The 13,571-nt window shown below is 40.9% G+C and overlaps 1 protein-coding gene across 1 annotated transcript in view; it reads left to right on the top strand.

Annotated features, from left to right (window-relative positions):
- The window catches only part of RRAS2 (RAS related 2), a 44,616-nt gene that overhangs the window by 29,838 nt on the left and 1,207 nt on the right, over positions 1 to 13,571 (top strand). The window contains exons 2-5 of the mRNA XM_075712081.1: positions 2,495 to 2,582; positions 3,313 to 3,415; positions 5,840 to 5,948; positions 13,285 to 13,403. Coding sequence (XP_075568196.1) covers positions 2,495 to 2,582; positions 3,313 to 3,415; positions 5,840 to 5,948; positions 13,285 to 13,403 — 419 coding nt within the window. The remainder of the gene's footprint in view (positions 1 to 2,494; positions 2,583 to 3,312; positions 3,416 to 5,839; positions 5,949 to 13,284; positions 13,404 to 13,571) is intronic.

Here is a 13,571-nt window from a genome sequence, read left to right as displayed (position 1 = left end):
TTTATGAATAAATTCATTCCTCAAGAAGTCTGTTCTTGTGCTCCTGGATAATGCTTTTTGAGTCATGGATACAGACAAAAGAAAAGACAAGAACAGTTTTGAAGGCTGTGGCTTTTTTCCTCTTCAGATCTTCAGAGAAGCAAGGTGAAAGGACAACTTGTAGTCGGAACAGCATCTTCTGGGGTCTTGTTCTGTGGTGAGATGCTCTGCTGTCTGCAAATAGGCACTCTTCTGCTGGAAAACTTAAGTTTGTTTGTGTGTTCTGTTTAGGATCCTATGTCTGTTGGTTTGTTTGAATTTGCAGGGGGTTGTCGGGTTTTTTGTTTTGTTTGGGGGCAGGGGGATGTGAAGGGGAGAGATTGTTTAGCCTGGGTGAATGCTCTAAACCAAGGGAGAAACCATTTCTTACCCAGAAATGGGCAACCTGACTTAACATGAAGCACTGAGAAAGGAGTGAATTATAACATCTCCTGTGTAACAGGTATCTCCGGTGGGACAGATTGCTAGGATTTTATCCCTCCGAGAAACATGGTTGTTCTAATGTTATTGCTACGTAAAGGTAGCTGGTTACACAGTGGCGCCGTTGATGCGGAGCGACTGAGACTACTGTGTAGGTGTATCCTGAGAGGACAGTTTACTGATGTCTACTTAAAATGCAAAGGAGATGTGCAGAGCTGTTCAGTGGCTCTGCTCTAGGGATCAGCAGTTTTTCAGTATGGTGCCAGATCTAAACTAATAGATCAACAGCAACCTGTACATACTCTTCTGTAGCCAACTGCGTGATGATGAGGTGGTGGTATATGAGCATAGGTTGTATATAGTATACGCAGCTGGTAAAGTGTGTTACAACTGATGACGTGTTCCTACCAGTAAGGCAGCTCAGTTGATGAGCTCTGCTGAGGAGCCCGTGTCCATGCTGTTAAACCAGAAACCTAGCGTGGACGTGTCTAAATGGTGGGAGTCAGCTGGGTGCAGTCAGGACAAAGTACTGCAGCCAGACCTCATGGGCAACTCCAGATTGAAACTGGACAAGAACAAATACAACCACATTGATAAAACAGTATCTGCAAGAGCAGAGTTAACTGTATTCTGCACTGACAGTGATGTGTCTGGAGAAGGTTAGTGTGCTAGTGCTGTAATTGCAGTTATGTCTTTTTTTTCTTTTCTTTTTTTTTCCCCCTACCATGACACCTGTGAACTTGACTTTAAGTTTAGAGGAACAGAGTGGTGTCTTGTTGGTATCTTTGAATTTGTGTGATGGGAAAGATGCTTCAGTGAGAACTGTTACTTTTGACATGAATAAGGAGATGCACCCTATTTGTGGTGATACCTTCTCAATGCAAGGACACCACCCTTTTTTTTTTTTCTTCTTCTTCCTAGGAGCCAATATGTAGTTTTAAAGCATTGTTATTTCCTTACTGGCTTACAGAACTGAATAACATACGTAAGTAGTACTCCTTCAGTTACTGTGGCGTTCATCTGGATGCATACATGCCCAGCATGCTTGATTTCTGAACAGTTGGGGTACTACACTTCCCCAGTGCCTGCTGCACTGAGCACAGAGGGGGAGGAATTTGATCAGAGTTCAGATTTCTTATGCCAATGTGCTTTAGTTTTGGGTGATGATAACTTTGTAATGACTGCAAGCTAAAAATTCATCCTTTGAAATCTAAACTTGTCGTCTTTAGATAGTATTGTTACCTCAGTATTCAATGCTAGTTCACCCAGTCTCTAGAAAGGTATACCAGCATGTGCTTTGCTCTGCAGTTCAGGTGATGAGTAGCAGACTGGCAGTATCTGGTGGAGCCTCATGCTTAGGCAATGGGTGACACAGGCATTTCATGGCCTATTCTGCTTTCAGGAGTTGTCTTTTTGGAGGGTGTGTGTGCTTAAAGTCATTAAAACCAGGAGAGAGATCCTGGGAACAAGGATGATCCACTAAACTTTATTCAGCTTACAAACTAAGTGCCACTTGTGTTGTGTGGACCTGTTGCTATAGAAATAGTTATAAACTGCTAGAGAATTCTAGAAACAGCTGGGAAAATCCTGGTACTTCCTAGAAATTACTGGCTTAGGGAGTGGGTGGGGGAAATCCTGGAAACTTTTGAGAATCCCCCAAAAAACTTGTAAACCCTACTGGAAGTTCAGAGAAACTTAGCAGTTACTAGATACCTTAAGCTGCTAGAAACTAAAAGTTTCTAGGGATTCCTGCTGGGAAATTCTAGGAGTTAGCAGAAATCTCTAGAAAATGCTAGGAATTCTGTGGGAATCCAGTAAATTCAGTGACTCAGCTATGCCTTCTACAATTTACAAGCATTTGCTAAGAGTAGGAAAGCCATTACCTGCTGTCTTTTTGGATAAAGTGGCAAATGGCTGTACATGGGTAAAGCGTGCTCGTCTTCCCTAAGCTGCCAAGTGTGCAGTTTTAGCATCTTACTCAATGAGTGTCCTGTATGTGCTTGTCTTACACGTGAACTTGTTTTATTTTCTGCAGTCCTATTTTGTGACGGATTATGATCCAACGATTGAAGACTCCTACACCAAGCAATGTGTGATAGATGAAAGAGCCGCGCGCTTGGACAGTAAGTAGCCTAGCTAAAGCACGGTACTAAGAGCCTGTAGCTCTCGGTGCCTGGGTTTACATCTGTATGCATAAAATGTAATGCAGGTAAACAACTGTGCAGCATGTGGTTTTTATGTAAATGTGTGGCTGATAAAAGCTACCTACCTTTGTTTTATTGATGAGACACCCAGGATTTGAAGTGCTTATGCCTTATGTATGTGTAAGTGTCTCTCTTTAAAGTAAACTGGACTCTCTTTTGAAGAATTATTCCCGAAGCCTTAGTGCCTACAAAACTAGGAGAATTTATATAACTCCTGGCAGTTACCTGGGTGACATGGCAGAATGAAAAACACATTGCTTGGCTGTTGTGTGCTGCCTCTCCCAAGTGCAATATAAATGCTTTGCTTCAAAAGTTTCAGTTCTCCCTTGTCAGTGATTTCTTGAAGGACAAACCCCCATCCCCAAGTCTCTCTAGGCATTTTCCAGCTGTTTCAGCTGGCTGTGAATTAGCAAAAGTCCACCAGACTTTGTTGTTCAGTTTGTTTGGTAGTCTTGAATTGTTCAGTCAGTCCAAGAACTTGTTGAGAATCTTAGGAAAAATCCAACAGTATCTGTGAAAAGTGATTTCTCCGTAGTTACAATGTACAGGAGAGGCTCTCACAATATCCTGTTAGGAAGGATGTTTTTTTTTCCTCAGTCTATACTCTAAGAACATGAACTGTAGTAATCAATGTTCTGCTTATGTTCAGTTCTGGATACAGCAGGACAAGAAGAATTTGGAGCCATGCGCGAACAGTACATGAGGACAGGGGAGGGTTTTCTGCTTGTTTTCTCAGTCACTGATAGAGGAAGGTAAGGCTGATGTCAAGTTATTAAAACAAACAAGTTGTAATCAATCATAAATTGCTGCTTATACTTGATTGAAATAATCTCAAACAGAAACATTAAGTACATGTTCACTCTTAGATTCTGTGGTGTGATGCTCTTTCAGCACTGATGAAAACCCATTTTAAACCAATCGGTTATTAAAAGTATGTCTCTCGCAATAGATGACTTGAAAGCATACACAAAAAAAAAGACAACTCTGTTCAAGCACTTCATTACAGTCCAGAATACTAGTTTCCTGGAAGTGACAGAAATTTAAATAAGGATAACATTCTATGTTGTCTGATCAGTTCTTAGAAATATCCTATTGCCATGTGCTCGTCAACGTTGAGTGGCTGGCTCTGGATTTTGAATGGGTATATCCAGTTCAGGGTTATGTCTCTGCACTCTTTTGCAGGCAGTGCTCACTCTTACTCCCATAAATTGACTGGAACCTGCATAACTGATTGACTGCAGAGCTGAGATCAAATATATCTTTAGAAGCTCACAGAGCTTGGTCAGGTAGCTCCTGATGATTGTAAAAGTAGGAAATTGCCATGTATATACAGACAATCACTTAATATTTTGGCTGTGATCTTCTTCCATTGAGCTTATCAGATATGTAGTAATAAAGGAGAAGTGCTCAGGGATCTTCTGTTCCACTTGTTTTGAGTTGCAACAGAAGAGCAATAAAATGACAAAAAAAAATTTGTCCACGATTCCACACCCCCCCCCCCCCCCCCAGTTTAATCTAGGCTCTAATAAGTTACTTCTGATCTTATAAACAGCTCTGTAATGAGAATTAAGAAAACTATTCTTTGGAGCATGAGCATGTTTCCATTGAATCTGTATCTTACACTTAAGAATGCTGCTAAAGGTATAAATTCATCTTGATGTACTGCCCAGAAGACACTCACAGTTCTGTCAGAGATCTGAGTCTGTGGATTTAAGACATACTGAGCACTTGTGTTAACATAAATATTTTTGCTACAGAGGACTGTAGATTTTTTGAAGTTGTCACATTGAATTCCTTGGTTTGTCTAAAAAATCTTAAGTTTTTGTTTGCCCTTCTGGCTAAGGGTCTGCCTTGATTTTAAGCAGGTCTTGACACACTAAACCTGCATATTTCTTTCCTCTCTGAAATCCTTCAAAGATTTCTGAAAAACAGAGTTTTCATTTTTGTTCTGATACCCATTTGATTCAAGACTTACCTTGCCTGTCAATGAAGTATCTGCTAGTGGTGTCTGTCCTGCTTGTGTGGTGGGAAATAATTCTGAAGCAAGAACAAATCTAGATGACTTAGTTGGTAACTTTCAGCTCTCTTCCTCCAGTTGCCACAGACTTCTGAGCAGAGTATTAAAACAGCATATCTAAATGGAGGCCCAACTATGCTTAGTGGCATACCTTCTTCTAATTACCTTTCTTCTCATTATTGCTTTATATGGATAAGGTGGTTTGGCACTGTAGTGTCTGACCACGTAATTTTTTTTTTAATGCAACTTACTGATGATCATCTTGCTTTTAAGTTTTAGTTTGCAAATCTAAGTGTAAATGGCTTCAGACTATACACCTGGAATTAAATATAGTGCTTGGGAAATCTGTGCTCCAAAGGATATGTGATTGTCTGCAAGCATCTGTGCTGAAGCTCCTTATGTAGTGATGTAGCTTTAACAGTGTTTACTTGAAAGCAGTGATTTCCTGCCCCCTGCCTTCCCCTCCCCCCTGCCAAGGGAAAAAAAAAAAGAAAATCCTTGTTTAGGTCAGAATTAGCTTATTTAATATACTGTCCTTGGAGAAGCTTTCTGCTTTGCTCGCCTTCCCTTAAGCACTGCTGGAATATTCCTTACTGCTTGAACAGCCTCAATACCTGGTATAACTTAGTTGGTAACTGGAGAACTTTCTGATCGTTTAGCCCTGCCGTTTTTCTGTTCTTCAAGAAATAAAATTTTCCAGCTTTGATAGCTTCCCCCCAGATTCCTAGAAGTAGCTGTGGAGGTTGTCAGCTGAAATACTGATCGCCAGGGTCTCTAGACTGTGGTTTGAATATTCTAGTCAGAGTTGAACTCCAAAGTCAGTATTTGTAGAATGGGCTGTGGTTGCTTGGTTCTCTGCACCACATTGGCATCTGGGTCCCTCTAGATCGAGACACAATAAGCGTTTTGCTTAGCCTGCAGCCCCACCTAAATCCAGTGCATAGCACGCTGCTAACTTGAGGATTTTTTTAGTTTGAGTGTTGAATGATTCTCTAACTGGTCATGCTGTGACAGTGGACTCTTTGGTGGAGTGCCTGCAGCTGTCTGCTTGTGTGGCATGGCAGGGCAGGTCCGAATAGGTGACTCATCATTTCTTAAGTCTGCAGGACCTGAGAATCTATGAATCAGTATACTGATGCTCTACTTTATTCTTTTACAGTTTTGAAGAAATCTATAAGTTTCAGCGACAAATTCTTAGAGTGAAAGATCGTGATGAGTTTCCTATGATTCTAGTCGGTAATAAAGCAGATCTGGACCACCAAAGACAGGTAATTCATTTGCTATTAGTTACTGCTCACTTTCTTCTAGAAACTTTACAGTTTTCCTCCCAAAAATAGAGTGGGAGCAAGAAACAAATGGAAAAAAAAAAATCATATCATACTAACTAATTCCAGTGCAAGAAACACAACTCCATTCAGTTTCGGTGCTTGAGTCTTAGAAGCAGGATGGCATTCCACATACGGCGCATCTGACTCAACAGGGTTATGTCGAGACCAAATCTATTCAAATACAGAGTTGAGAGCTTTCTGTCATGACTTGATTACTCAGGCATGAACATGTCTAATTCCTCTGTTTTGTTACTCACCATAGCACGCTGTGCCAAGCAGAGTGCATTCCAGTGCTAGCTCTAATGATCCTGCAACTTCAGTGCTGTTGCTTTTACCGTTCACTGCTGTTATGTATGAATGAGTAGCCATTTGCTGTTTTCCATTTGGCCACTCATCTTCTGCATAACTGACTTAAATCTTTAAAAGTTGGAAGTACAGCAACACAATTACTGTCGTATTTATGTACCTTAAAATTAAAGTTTTGATTTCAACCTCTCCTCTAGTAGTAAGAGAGCTTAAAAGATTTAGTTTAGAATGATTTAAAGAAGGAACTTTAAATTTGTTTTCCCTGCTTACTCTCAATTTTCATGAATCTAACTGATCTGAGCTGAAATGGCAATAATCTTACTACATCAGCAGGAAAGGAACAGGTGTCAAACTTGCATTCTTCTTCAGCAACTTATTTCAGAAGTTTAGTATTTTCTCCTGAGACAGGAAGATGATTCTTAAAGCTTGGTAGCAAACACATGATTGATTTTTTTCAGCTGAGAGTAAACTAAATATTGCTAAAACTGCTGTAATTATTTTAAGAGTTTCACAAGGAAAACATAGCTTTCAACAAATCTGAGAATATCTTACTGTGTATGAGGACATGACTTCGTTTCTGTCCACAGTGCTTACATGGGTTTTGTTCTTTGCTAAATAAAATCTTTTCTCTGTCAAAAAACAGTGGCTGGAACAAGCAAAAGTTAGGCTCAAAATAAATAACATGAAAGAGTTTAGTGGGTTAGTAGGTTGTCATTGAATGAGTTTCTTGAATACTACATAAAACCTTCAGTACAAAAAAGTTCCTGTTGAGTATGCTCCTCTGATTGTCACAGCATTTTTAACCCAGAATCTGAGTAGAAGGGTCATGACAAAATTAAAACCTGTGCTGAAAGATAACGTCTTCATAGAAGCTTTCACAGAAGTAGCTCACAAACTCATCAGAAGTAACATCATGTATTCACACATGCAGAGAACTATCAGCCTGTCCCTGAGACAGAAGTGAAACTCTTTCACTTGTCAGTTACCATCATGTCCCCATCAAAATTCATGAATTTAACCTTGCAGGTCCTGGAACATAATGTACTTTATCTCATGCACAAATGTTGGCATGGAAACCATGTAGGTGAAACTGAACTGTTCTGCAAACTGTAATTGCTGAAGGACAAACATCCAGATGCTTTGGGAGGGAAATAATATAGTCACTGTCAGCCCTGGTTATCAGAGGATACCTGCAAATGCAGTTGATAACTGTTTCTGGAAATGCATCTACATGATTATGAACTCTGTTCTCTCTCCTCCACCCTTCTATTGTTATTACATAGCATCTGTTTCTCCCTTAAAGGAAGAGGTGCCTGTCACCTGTTTTCCTGCTGGTCCCTCCGTACCTGATTCCTAGCTGCTTTTTCAGATGGTGAGGGGCTGGTACGCATGCATTCAAGCTCAAATCAGCTGTGTTCAAATTGCTTAATTTCACAGTTTTGCTGCTTATAGCTGAACACAAATAAAAGCATATGTCCCCAAAAGCTTCTTTTGCTTTTTATGGATACATTAATTGTCCTAATTGATTAGATGCTGACAAGCATAACTTTTGGTGCAATCACTCACACAATTTACATGCAAACTTTTGACTTCCATCCTAAGTTGGAGCTTAGACAGCCTTCATTAATATAGCTGAAATAGCACTTCTAGGTTTGCTGAAACAGCTAGTTAATGTGTTCTTAACTCTTTCCTTGCTCCTTCCCTGTCACATGGTGTGTTTCAGCTGGCCTTAGGTCAGCCTGGAGGAGTGGTTTGGGGATGCTGAGCTGACATAGTCAGTCCCCCAGAAGGGAGAGGCTCCCCTCCCTTTTGACTTCACGTTCCCACTCTTTCCTTTGCTGGCCCTAGCTCTCACTTGAAGCACTTCAAGTTGAATCATCTCTCTAGACAGAGTGAAAAACAAATGAGTTGGAATGGCTTTCTGGGACCTGTGTGAGTTAAATCAGCCTACAGAAAGATTGAGTGCCAGTGCTCAAAACATGGGAAGGGGTGGGACTGTGGCTCAGAGCAGAGCAGGGAGGAGCTGGGGTGGAGGAAAGTGAGACCTCGCCTTTTGGCAGCAGCAAGCAGTTAGATGTTATCAGCTGCATGTTAAACGCAGCCAGAGTCTCTGCTTCATCAGTGGGGTTGTTTCTGCTCCATCACATGAACTCTCGATGCAGGCATCCAGTCTGCCAGTTGGACCAGATTACTGATCTGGCTGAAAACTAGTCCTGCTGCCACACCTCCCCAAGCATGGAAAAACTTCAGCCTGACAAGCAAGGTCATCCTGCTCTGGCTACAGGTTTGCTGCACAGGCAGCTGTGATGGGAGGTCTGGGGGCAAAGGCAAGAGTGCTCCCTTACCTCGGTTAGTAGTGCTGGGGTGACTGGGAAGTGTGGAGTGTCCCCAGGCTGTAACTTGCAAGCAAAAATGTGAGAAACCCTAGTCCTCTGCATTTTTGCATTTTCAGTCTGCTGGTGTGTCAAACCTCACTTGCGTTACTCTGTAAACCTGGTCAGCCGGGCTAGAGTGTCGCACCATGGTCCACTTTCTTATCTGACAGTTCTACAAGAAGTCATCTTGTTCTTTTAAACTTGTTTAATCACAAATGTACATTTTTTCAGCTTCCGAATTGAAGTAGCATTTATAGAAATTCAGGAAGATAGGTGTGAGTTTAGAGCAAAACTGCTTGTACTAGGCATCTGTCGTCTTTTCCTGAAAGACAGGAGGCAACCCAGTGAAATAATAGACAACATATGCTACCTCTAAGAGTGTAAAACTGAGTTAAAGGAAGTAATTTAGTGTATGTTTTGATTGGCAAATGATACTCAATAGAATTAACACACAAATCTTCCTGGAGCCCAGAAGACTTAAGCATGTACAAAAGTTTTGGATGTCTCAAAGGTCTGACCACACCTTTATGCAAGAAACTGTATTTTGTAGTTGAACACACTACAGACTACTATCATTATGATACCATAAATTTGGAAGCAAATGAGGTGTAACTAATAATCCTTCTCTCATGGCAACTGCTTCTCAGGAAATGCATGAACATGTACATTGTACAACAGCAGTGCATGGATGATAGTATGATCTTCATGAAGTGTTAGGAGCATACCAAAGGTGTAGTTTAAAGTAGTGGTGGCTGTAATATAGTATAGGTCAACTCCACAGGTGTTTTTGGAAGAAGAGAGGTGAAAGAGGAAGTTTGGAATAGCAATTTGTTACAGTAATAACTGTACAGATAAATAGAGTTAAGCCGACTTCTTGTAATTTCATGGCCTTTGTGGTGTGGAAGGCAAAGTCTACCTACACATTAGGTTGATGAAGAAAAGTAAGTTATTAGAGGATGAGCAAGCATTAATCTTTAGAATGTCCTTGTATGATAAGGAATATAGTTACCAGTGTATTCAGGCACCATCTCTCACTGCTCTTTCCTTAAAGTAAATGCTGTGTAGCAGTCTTTCTCTTAAATGGGTTAATTCCGTACAACTGGAACAACATTGGATGTTTCTACAGACAATTCAGTAGAGCACCAGATGTTTTAGTAATAACCACTACTGACAGAGGAGTAGACTTGTCAGTGCAGGGTATATATGACTTCTTGTAGATAACTGCTAGCTTAAACTGGGTCAAGCCTGATCATTCCCCAAATGGCAGGGTTTCAAGGAAAATCCAGGTTGCAACAGGAAAGTGCTTGGGTTTCATTAAATGCTAGTTTTTGCTTTTGCATCATGACTGAACTAATACAATGACCTAGTGCTAAGATCATCTGTGTTGCTGATACCTTTATAGTCAAGGTTTGAAAGAGAGGTCCATGTGATTTCAGTTTATGCACAATCTGCATAAACTCACAGATGATGAGCAAAGCTGATGATCCCAGGCAAGCAGCCTTGTGCTTTGACCTTGATCAGCATCACCTAGATGTTAGCAAACAAGCAGTTAATATATTGGTTTTGCAGACTTGCTGCTTCACAAATAGCTTCACCTGAGATGGCCTATTCCAGGGGGTGGATGGGTACAGGGACCTGGGTGGTGGCCTACCTAAACTCATTAACATTTTGTTTTGGCCTTTCTCTTAACTGTTGTAAACTTGCATGAAAGTGTGACATAACTTCTTGAGGTGGTGCATTTTATGGCCATCTGTGATGTTCTCACAGATGGATCGTACCTTCAGGTCTTCCCATGGCTTGCCTGATTTTGAGCTTTATAGATAACTAGCAATCAGACATCTGATGCAGTATTTGAATACAGCAAGTCAGTCTGTTTGAATAAGTGTCAGTGCTTTGTAACCACAGCTTGTGTGTACCAAAGTGACCTTTTATATGGGACTGGGGACAAAATAGAATTCGTGGATTGTGAACTACCCCTGCAGGAAAGCATTATGGTAGCCCACTGTAAGCATGAACTAGCAGCACTTGTGGGTGGGCTGGTGAGGCAGAAAATCAGGATGACAGATGCATTCTTCAGGAGAGATGAAGCTCTCTGCAGGAATGGGCAATGTTTCTGTGCAGGGAGCACTGTAGGGTGACCACAAGGAGGTAGAAACAGATTCCTCTCAAACTTGAGGAAGCACTTAACTGTTACCTGCTGACGTGAGTGCAACATGACCTTTTAGTCTGCATAAGTATCCAGGCAAAATACAGATGCACTGTTAGGTTAGGCAGCCTTGTAGAGTTGCTTTAGGTGGAGGAAAGAATAGAAACTTCAGAAACGAAGATACATCTAACAGTTCTCAGATACCACAAGCTACTTGAAAATATACTTGACAAAAAGATTATTTTGGAATTAAGCAATTACAGGTCTTCTATCAAATGCAGTACGGGCTTTAATGTTGCATCTATAGTATTTTTTAATTTAAAAAAATGCGAAAACTGGGGAAGTGTGGCTTAACTTCCTTACAGTGTTGGACTTGTACCTCTAACGTGCCTGAGATACGATAATGAAGAAAGTAGTGACCATGTACATTTAAAGACTGGGTTCAGTTTCACCTCAGGACTATACATTCCTTCCCAGTTATTTATTTGTATTAGACTTTAGCCTCTCACTTTCTGGGCCTACAGTAGACTGTGCAGGGATGAAGAGAAGTAAAGGGGGGTAGTTTTACAAAAACGCCATATCTGTACTTTTAGCTGACTTTTGTCTGGTGAGTGAGGCAGAGATGTATAAAAGGTTCTGGAAGCCTTGATGTTTGGGGGATTCTGCAATGTCATTGATGCGCCAGAAAACAGCTATGAATATTTCTCAAAATGTAGCCTTCGTAAGCTTTGGAATAAAGGATATTTCAACATCTGGAGGTGAAAGGTAGAAGTGGGTTTGTTCCAGACAGTGGAGCAAAAATCTTGAATATCATTCAGTTTTCAGACACCAATGGAGGACTGAAGGATGCCAGTCATTCTCACTTGGTGCCATGCTGTGAAAATGTAGCTCCAGTAATTGATCTTGCGGTTGGGTGGTTTTTTGGGGTGTTTTTTTGCTTCAGCAGGTGGCAGTAACACTGAGATAAATGTAGAGTTTCAGTGGGTGTTTGAGATCAGCGGATGCATCCCATGTTACTCCAGCTAATGGCACAAGGTACTGGGGGCTCCTTGTAGAGCTTCATGAGGATTTAGTGGGAACAGCCCTCAACTCAGTAGTAAATGTATGAATATAATACCAGTGGGGGTGCTAAGGACAGAGGAATCAAACATGTTGAGATGCCGTGCATGAAGGCTCTCAAACTGTGTGCGTAGCTGTTAGGAAAGTACTTCGCAAGCTAAAAAGTAACTTCTTTATCTTGCATTGTGGTGAATGCTCCCAATGATGTTTTTCTGTTTCCATCTATTTCCATTTCTGTGTAGCTTCTTAATCTAAGTGAATATCTGAGTGCCTTTTCAAAGCTAAATTAGAAAGAAACCCTTGGGTTTTTTGTTCTCACCATATCAGTCCTCTATGTGCTGGTTTAATGTTTTTCTGTGAAAGCAGTGTAATCTTTGACATTTCTTCCACTAGCTATTGTCTTGGTAAGATCTGTTGTACTTCCTTTTATCACTGAAAGCTGCCCTTTCCTCCCCAGCCCTGTGGGTGACCTTCCCATTGAAGCCTTGCGTGCCTTGCACTGCTCAGGGTGGCCTTCCGTTGTCTGACCTCACTGCTTTCGACTTCATCCAAAAATATACAGTGACCTCCTTTGGTTTTGCCCTCTGACCAACTTATTCCTCTTTCCTATAACAGTCTGCTAGCTTCCTGCCTTCTGCTTCATCACTTTAAAATTTTATACCAACTCTTTATGATGCTCATTATTTCCTCTTCGTCTCCCTTTCCTCTCCTGTCCCAAGGAGTCAAGAAGTATACAGGGCTTCTTTCGTACCTCTGGATAGCCTGAAAGCTTCATGGATTTTTAGATCTCTTATAATTTAAGCTATGTTTAAAACTGGCTGTATTAATATTTTGCTGTGTCGTAAATAGATTTTTTTTTTAAATTACTTTTACATAAAGATTCAGAAGCTAACCATCAGTTCTTGTTTTAAAAGTAGTAATTTGATTTCCTCCCTGCCCCCCCCCCCCCCCCCCCCCCCCCCCCCAGATTTAGCTGGGACAGGGAGAGTGTGAATTTAGCAACAGTATTCACAGTTCTGTTATAATCCAGCAGATTTTGACTAGAGCTCTTGCTTTGAGGAGGAGTGAGGGACTCTTGTCTGCCTATAAAGGAACACTTGGTCATCTTGTGCAGAAATGAAGATGAGGCAGCAGCAGTGAGGGAAATTCTTTAGAGGATCAGTCTTTGTCTATTGAAGAAACTTTTTAAAAAAATCTTCTCTTGCATTTGAAAAGATTTATTACGTGGATTTGTTTCCCAGTTGTATTGCGTGGACAGTGTGGAAACTATTCTGTAGCCAAATAAGCATTATTGCTTGAGGGAAATAGATCCTTAACACGTATTTGCACTGTCTACTGATATGCACGTGCCTGCGGAAGCCTTGAACTTAATGATTGATTTCTGTTACAGGTGACACAGGAGGAAGGTCAGCAGCTAGCACGACAACTTAAAGTAACGTACATGGAAGCCTCAGCAAAAATCAGATTGAATGTAGACCAAGCTTTTCATGAACTTGTCAGAGTTATAAGGTATGATAACTTGAGACCATATAATTAATGTCCCTACATTAATGGATAGGTACAGCAAATGTATTGAAATGTAGTGGGAAATCTCTGAGAAAGTTCTGCCTGCTGTTACCTGTAAACTTTGACCAATGCTCTCCATTATAAAATATTCCTCTGTGTTAGGAAAAATAT

The sequence above is a fragment of the Pelecanus crispus genome, chromosome 6, assembly GCF_030463565.1.
Source record: "Pelecanus crispus isolate bPelCri1 chromosome 6, bPelCri1.pri, whole genome shotgun sequence".
In the NCBI taxonomy this organism is placed as follows: domain Eukaryota; kingdom Metazoa; phylum Chordata; class Aves; order Pelecaniformes; family Pelecanidae; genus Pelecanus; species Pelecanus crispus.
Note: the sequence above shows the minus strand (reverse complement) of the source record. Positions and strands in the feature narration are given on the sequence as shown.